Source organism: Ipomoea triloba, chromosome 15 (assembly GCF_003576645.1).
Source record: "Ipomoea triloba cultivar NCNSP0323 chromosome 15, ASM357664v1".
In the NCBI taxonomy this organism is placed as follows: Eukaryota; Viridiplantae; Streptophyta; class Magnoliopsida; order Solanales; family Convolvulaceae; genus Ipomoea; species Ipomoea triloba.
Window position 1 is genome coordinate 17,171,784 of NC_044930.1, and position 8,241 is coordinate 17,180,024.

General features: G+C 35.4%; 1 protein-coding gene across 5 annotated transcripts in view; it reads right to left on the reverse strand.

Annotated features, from left to right (window-relative positions):
• Positions 1-648: 648 nt before the first annotated feature.
• Positions 649-8,241, reverse strand: part of LOC116006188 (ER membrane protein complex subunit 1-like) — an 11,696-nt gene continuing 4,103 nt past the window's right edge. For all 5 annotated transcript variants that reach the window (XM_031246477.1, XM_031246479.1, XM_031246480.1 and 2 more), the window contains 12 exons: positions 6,980-7,107; positions 6,733-6,860; positions 6,366-6,428; positions 5,905-6,023; positions 5,630-5,745; positions 4,709-5,516; positions 3,355-4,083; positions 2,445-2,666; positions 2,117-2,212; positions 1,846-2,040; positions 1,590-1,703; positions 649-1,341 (listed from right to left, as the gene is read on the reverse strand). In XM_031246477.1, the coding sequence (XP_031102337.1) occupies positions 1,081-1,341; positions 1,590-1,703; positions 1,846-2,040; positions 2,117-2,212; positions 2,445-2,666; positions 3,355-4,083; positions 4,709-5,516; positions 5,630-5,745; positions 5,905-6,023; positions 6,366-6,428; positions 6,733-6,860; positions 6,980-7,074 (2,946 nt within the window). In that variant the 5' untranslated portion in view covers positions 7,075-7,107 and the 3' untranslated portion in view covers positions 649-1,080. The remainder of the gene's footprint in view (positions 1,342-1,589; positions 1,704-1,845; positions 2,041-2,116; positions 2,213-2,444; positions 2,667-3,354; positions 4,084-4,708; positions 5,517-5,629; positions 5,746-5,904; positions 6,024-6,365; positions 6,429-6,732; positions 6,861-6,979; positions 7,108-8,241) is intronic.

Sequence of the window (8,241 nt, forward strand, 5' to 3'; positions counted from 1 at the left end):
TTCTGGAAAATGAGTCATTTTCCGGAAAACAATTTCATTTCCAGTGTTTGGATGTATTATGGAAAAAGGTGTTTGGTTCATTTTCTAGAAAATGTATAGAATTGTATAAGTAAACATTGTAATTGTTTTATTTAAAATATAAAAAATTATACTGTAATAGTTAATAAAATAATGGTATTTAATAAAAAAAAAAAAGTAGAATTTATAAAAAATAAATAAATAAAAATGTAGCAAAGGTTTCCGACGGTTTTCCCACCTCCTTGGTCCATAGTCATGGGTGATATGACTTGGTTTTGGTCAAAAACATGCGAAATAGCTATTCTGGCGATTCCGTATAATGACTTACAGAAAAATGAACTGATATCCTTGGTCAACAGAAAATGTTTTATGTTGACCACATTTTTCGAACGTTGCCAAACACAGAAAACTCGGAAAACATTTTTCAGAAGTCAGTCTTTTACCATCTTAAGGTATGTCAATATTTCATGGTGGACTTGTCTGTTTATTTTAACGTTGAATGAGTAAAGCTTGTGCAGAGTGAGATGTATTAATTTATATAACCAATAAACCGGTAACTTTTTTTTACCCAAAAAAAAAAAAACCGGTAACTTTATCCCATTTCTTCAATAAGAAATTCAAATATAGAGATTTCAACAAATTCTCTCTCGGATGTGATTAACATGGCATAGTAAAACACCTGGTTACACCATTTGAATGGAAATAGGAGATTCACATCATTCTCTCTCTCAAAAACTCTGCCAAAGCAAAGTACAAGCTAATCATACACAAGCAAATATCATACACAAGCAAAATATACTGCAAAGAATGCAACATTCTGTGAAAACACAATCTTGAAGTGCTAAGAATATTCAAAAAAAAAACTCACAGCACAGCACATTTTGCTGCTTCTTCAGATTGTATTAAATATAGTTTCAATGTCAACCAGAAGTGCTCGTCATTGCTGACAACCGGCCCCGTGTTTTGTTCAGAAACCTGTTGTTTCTCTTGCCCTTCCAAATAAAATCACCTAAAGCTCGCCTAGTTCTAGTTTTAGTTCTTCCAAAAATCCAGGATGTCACCTCACCTCCACTTCTCCTGCAGCTCTTTCTGCTCTGACCAAATCCATGTTATGAAAATAGCCACTACAAGTGCAACAATGGTAAGGAGAAGCAGAGCATAACTGAAGTCATCAGTTAGAGAATCATAGGTCTTTGAAGGAGCAAGCTGGGTGAAAAACAGATCCACTCCATAAGCAAACACCAGGGTGGTCGACTCTAGCTTTGCCGGTACAGTTACTATGCCTCTAAGCCCTTCCGCTTTTACAGCATGAGTCACATAAGACTGCAAAATTAACCTCAATTCAATATATATATATCTTCATTCATATAACCAACACACTCTCTCCACATGCCTACATCATAGCTACTTATCCCCTCTCTTCCAAAAAGCATGTTTAAAAAGACCACAGTTATACAATCAAACACAAATGGGTTTCTTATAAATCCACATTAAAATTTGGTAGTTTAACAAGCATTCACTCACTTGTATCGATAATAAATTTAATAAAATACAAGGGTAGAAAATTCTACCTGTGGGATTATAGGTAAAGAATCAGTAAGAGGTATTATTCCATCCTCTTTCTCAGCTTGCGTTGGATTCACAGTTCGCCGAGGATCTAAAAATCGCTTGTCTAGTGCCAAAACCTATACAATGTTTAATATATATGTATATAATGTAAAGAATTCAAATAGGAAGAAGGTATACTTCAACGAAGAAAAAGTATCAAACAACAAAAGAGCATAAGTGCAAAGAAGAAGCATGTAGAAAACTGAGAGCAAATCCAACCTGATCACCAATTGTGCCAATAAGGAGCTGCTTGGAAGTTATGCCTTTGGCTGTTGATGTTACTGCTATTGTTTTCACAGATTGTGCAAAAAAGTAAGACTGTGACTTTGCCAAAACTTCAGGACGCGAGTAAGATGAAACTGGTTTAGTAAGATTATGCTTTCCAAGAACAAGTTTCAAGAGATCTTTGTTATCCTGCAGAATTTTCAAAGTTTAGATAGGAAGCAACCATAAAAGAATACAAAGAATAAGATCCAGTTATGAGATGCACCGCTCGAGACTGATCATAGATCTCAATCACAGACATTTCATATCTGTGTGCCCTTAGATTGAAGTAGTGGTAGACAACCCAATTCTCACTAAGCACCTTCAAACAGAAAATTGCATGTTCAAATTTACAGAAGATGACTGAAATAAGACGGATAAAATGCTTTTTTATTTTATTTTATTTTATTTTATAATGACTCAATTGGCAAGAAGAAATGGCTTAAGTTCAATCCATTCACTTTTGGCATAGTTGATTTTTTTTTTTTTTTGACGTCAGAGCTGGTTATGGGTGAGGGTTGTTTATTATCAGCACCAAAGTAAGGCAAACTTACTGCATGGACAGGTCCCTGCGAGCCTTGATGAGTCATGCGGTGAAGAATGCGACCAGTTACAGTATCAATTAGATAAACAATTAGCCATGACTCATCTGGGATTACTGAACCAATATCACCAGCTGCTTTAGGTGCAACAGTAGCCACAAAAAGCATATTCTTAGATATGTATTTATACATCACATCCCGATCTACGGTTACCTTTGCTTGAGTATGAACCACCTGGAAAGAATGAAACAGCAAAGCGTTAAGTTATAATCCACAAATAGTGGCAACATAACCTAGATGACAGTAGGAGGTGGAAGAAATTTCGGCAGTAATACCATTGAGACTTTGTCACCCTTCATCACAGTTCAATAAGATGTTAACTAAACTCCTAGTGCAAAGGTAGCACTAAATTAAGTAAACTACATTAAATTGCAGTACCAGCTGGAGCTTTCCACACAACAATTAACATGCTTCCACCCTTTCTCAACAGAAAAAAGTAGTGATAGTGGATAACAAGGAGCCATCTTGGACAAGTTCCAGTTCAAGTTTGTCAACCAAAGATGTAACATACCCATAACTACTGAGAGTTCCATAACACGACATAGATTACAATGAAAAGGAAGGCCAAAGCAGAAATTTAGGGAAAAAAATCAATTTCTTTTAATGAAGAATGTCTAAGAAGGGATCTAAGAATTTAATGGTATTCAACTAAAGGAGGAAGCAAAAGATGATGGATTTCTGGAGATAATTTTAAAATAAACAAAAATAGAGAACCAATTATTAATTAAAAACAGCATGCAATAAGACTAGAAATCAGGGAAAGAAGCCCATATACAGTTAAACAAAATGATGCAATATTTTGGTCACTAGCAGCCCAGATTTTAAATTTAATTCAAAAAAAAAAAAAAAGAGAAATAATTACCTCATTCAGTTTTCTTGTAGCAGTTGCAATGATCTGTTCTGATTCTGAAGGGATTACAACTGACCATACATACTTAGTGGCAAAATAGTAGTCATCACCCACATCCTTAAAGTAATTCTCCTTCACTGCATGCCCCCTTAAGATGTTGTTGGCATCCACTGAGTACCAATATATGTTTCCCAATTCACTTTTGAATATTCCAAGAGCCTCAGGAGTTCTGGGATATAAGTGCGCATGACCATCAGTATCTATCAATAGATGTAGTCGTTGCTCAGTGGAATCAGTATATGGGAGAGGAATAACCTGTGCAATGGAATGAACATGTTTCAAAATTTTGAGTTCCTTCCCAGTGTATGAATCAACAAAGGACAGAACACTTGGAGCATCTGAATTTAATCCACATTTGCCAACTACAAGAACCGATGGATTCTCATCCATGGCATGATGATGAGGGACCTGCCACTGATGTATCTTAAGCCCATTTGGGTTTTCACAAGTCTCTGATTTTCGAAGAGCATTTACTAGGAAAGACCATACTATCCTCCCATCTCCAGTGTGAAGTGCATAAAGTTTCCCCGACCGACTAAGTACTATGAGTAGTTTCCTAAATCCATTATGATCACGTGTCATCTTGCTTTTCCCAGAGCTTTTTAACCTCATTTGTTGTATAGCTGCCACATCATCAGGGGTAGCAAGCATCAGGGTTCCTTTTAGCTTTAGCAAATGTCCCTTCCAGCAAGAAGAAGATAGATACAATTAGATCTTGCCACAGTTGAAAAATAATAGGAAATAAATCATCAACTAAAATTAGAATAGCAACTTCACAGTTATAACTGCTACTCTAACTATCCATGTTCTCTTTCTTTCATCAGAGAATAAAATACATATTTGCCAGAAACAAAAATGACATTGGAATATTGACAACAGAGCCCAATGCCCAATGCACATGCTAACTCATTGAAAACCGCAGTTTATGACCACAGAATAAGTGAAGAAAATAAGTACAAAAAGGTGAGTTGACAGAATTAAAGTTAATACCCTAACAGAAGCAAAGTAGATAATAATGCAAAAGGATTGAAGATAATACATGGAAGGAAATGGTGTATATAAAACCAACAACCCTGGCAAATGTTCATTAACAACTTGGTGCATGTTACGATTGTTTGATCCAACTAAATGCTTCTTGAGAAATTGATTTTTTTCCTATAATCTATCCTTCAAAGCCATTTTATACTTATAACATTTGGTGCAGCTTCTAATTCTTGGAGATAATAAGCCCCAAAGCAAGATGGGCTAAACAAGCACTTAGAACCACGTGTCAAAAGTTTTTAAGATAGTTATACAAGCAACATACCTTAAGCCATTCAAAAAGGTTCTGCTCCACTTTGGAAACAGATACACCATCCTTTTCTATAGGTAATTCTGATGTTGTTACATCTACAATAGAGGCAAGTCCATCTTCTCTGCTCCAGACAACCTCACCTTGTTGTAGTAACAATAGGGAATGATCTTCTAAGACAATCAGGGCTCTAAATCCATAAGACCTGTCTGTCCTGATATAGCTGTTGATGAAAACCTTATGAACAAGCCCCTTTTGACTGTCTATTGCAGAGCTTTCCTCAAGTAAATTGCTACCCCAGTCATTGATTGATTTTACAGAGAGATGAATCTTACCAACACCATGCTTGATAAGCCCAAAAGCTTGGTGACCTTCAGAAAGCGACAAAGATTCACTGATAACAGCACCATAAGCAACTTTATCAACTACCTCCAGTTTCCCTTCATATGTAACTCTAAGAAATAATATGAATTTGTTTATATGTATAGCAACCATCCCTGTAAGCTTAGAAGGTAAGAGCACAGCTGCTCCAGTAAAATCCTGAACAAGATCTGCTATATGCACCTGTTGGAAGTTAATTAGTCCATCCTTGAAAATTATAAATACTAGGATTGACCCAGTGGAATCCAGTGCCACCACTTTCTCACTTGTCACTAATGATATGTCGCCAGAAAATCCGCCCGGAAATACCATTCTCTCATGCTTTAGCAGCTCACCCTTCCTAGCATTTATTTTATATGCTACAAACTGGGATGAACTAGTGAGACCTACAGCATATACATCATCAGTGCCTTCGGGATGAACTATATGTTGAATGTCAAGGCTGCAAAATAAAAAATTAAAAAAATTATTAAAAAAATGCGAACACGAGATAAAAAAAAATGCCAAAACAACAGGTGACAAATGTAAATTGATACTCCATATTAGTTATCCGACCCTTCATTTGCTAGCTCTTTCTTCCAGATAACCTCCCCATCGGTGCTTGAAACAGTATGCAAATACCCACTACTATAAATAAGGATCAAGCTGTCCCTGTCCACTTTCAAATTTGACTGCAAAATGTTTAGAAAATCAAAAAGGGTTACTGGTAGCACTTGGAAAAATCATGTAGAAATTATTATATGAAAGCATTTCTGACCAGCCAAAATTAATTTACTGAAAGTATGAAAATAATTCCCTAGGAGTTTTAGAAATTAAAATGTTGAACTTACTAGAACTAATAAAATTGATCTTGAAGGACTTGAGCCAGAAAGGAATGACTCCCACACCATCTGGCCATCTGGAAGGTTCCATGCTCTTAAAGTGCTTCCAGATGACAGAGTAATAACATCTAGAAGAAAAGTAAATTAGTCTTTGAAAGAATAGATGCAACATAAATCAATACATTATCATTATATATATCCAAGGGAATGCAATCACTTAAACAGTATGGTTTTAACATAAATTTAATATTCCAAGAAATTTCATATCCCTACATGAGAAAGTAAGCAAACTATATGAATATCTATTATCTCTATAGAAACCAATCAATCATCATCATTATTAGCTAAGTTATTCTACCTTGAATAGAACTGCAATTTAAGTAATTTTCACTCACCAGTAAGAAACAAAAATAGCAAAGAACACATAGAACTAATGAAATCACAAAAATGAGAGAGAATAACAGGATTACATTTCCCAAGGGCGATATCAATTCCATCAATCACATCTTTGTGCCCCAATACATGCCTCCAAACTGTAGATAGTAAAATTAGATTACACAGTGTGAATTATCAATGCTATTCAGCAACTAAGGAACTACAAGCAGAAGATCAATTAATTACTAAGAGCTTAGAGCTCATTTGGTAAAGTGTATGTAATTAGATTATTGAGATAATGCATTAACTAATACACTTTCTACGTGATTATGGTAAAAAGAAAAAAAGTGTCAATAATCTATAAGTAACTCAGAGTTAACTATGAATGGTTCACAAGCCATAATCATAAGCTTTACCAAAACTGATTTTGATCTCTTTCAATTGAATCAAGGAACAACTTACAAATATCTCCATGGCGAAGATCGAGGGAGGCGAGGACGTTCTCTTCAGTGGAGACAACCACGCGCTTCCTCCCCGCCTTCTGGGTGTGGAACACTGCGTGCTTCACTTTTCCGATGTATCGTTGATGCCTGTCATCATCAATTCAATTTTTTTTTTTGAAAAAAAAAAATCATCACTTCACAACATAAAAATACAAATGCAAAGAGACGTGTGTGTTTGCGTATACAAAGGAATAGAGTAAAAGTACCAATCCATGAGGCCGACTTGGTCTTCGTAGAGAGAGAAGGTAGTATAGGCAGAAGAGAAGATGAGAAAGAGGAGAAGAAAAGCTCTAATCAACATGGTTGATGGCGATTTGGTCGTTACTTTCTCGCTCTGCAAGGAGGAGGCAATACAAACAGATCTAAGCAATCTTCCTATATATCTTCCTATCTTCCTATCTTCTTATATAATCTTCCTATATAATAAAGCCATAACTTTTGGCCAATGAAATCATTGCATTTTCCCGCCCAGTAAAACTATGTAGTTTTGATGAATTTGTACAACATTAAATTATAGTTGTGAATTAGAATTGTTTTTACATTTATTGCATAATGGTAGGCATAAATGCATTTATTGAGTTCACATTTACTGCAACAAACAAAGCATAATTGCAGGTTTCAATAACTACATGTATTGAATTATGTGATGAAAGTAAAGAGAGGATTTCTTAATATGTTGTTTTATACTGTCATGTAGAAAAGAGAATACAAAGCCCTATAAATAGGTGCTAGAAAACTACGAATAGGAAACAAGTTTCCATATGCCTACCTACCTAAATCGCTAAAATTACCTAATCTATAGAGATTCCATATATTGAATATATATTCCATAACACTCCCCTCAAGTTGGAGCATAAACATTAATCATGCCCAAATTGTTACACAAATAACTGATAACCCAAAATAACTAAATAACAAACTAACTCAAACATAACAAACTCATATCTCATTTAGGAGACTCCCTTTGAACAAAAGCTTTGCACACCACCAACACCTACGGACAAACATCGGGTGAACTCGACATGGACCGAACAAGCTTGGGATTGGACCCTCCCCTGAACCGAAAGCTTAAACGCCACCAATACCGCAACTCCGGGTGAACACAAAGTGGACCATACAAGCTTGGACACACAAGGTAAAGAAGACAAACTCCAAAACGAAGGACACAAATTCTTTACCAACGAAAGGGAAGCATGCTCCAAACGACAATGAGCATCAAAACTGAGAAACAACACCAAAACAAGAAACGGACTCCAACTTAGCAAACTCATTAGCAGAGATCAAGATCGACTTGGCAGATGCATTAGACTCAGCCATATCCAGAACCAAAAAGAAACAAATCACAAGTACACAAAATTCAAGCTTGAATGTGTACGAGACAAAGTGACCGTGAAGCACAAAAAAAAAAAAACAAAAAAAAAAAAAAAAAAAAAAAAAAAAAAAAAAAAAAAAAAAAAAAAAAAAAAAA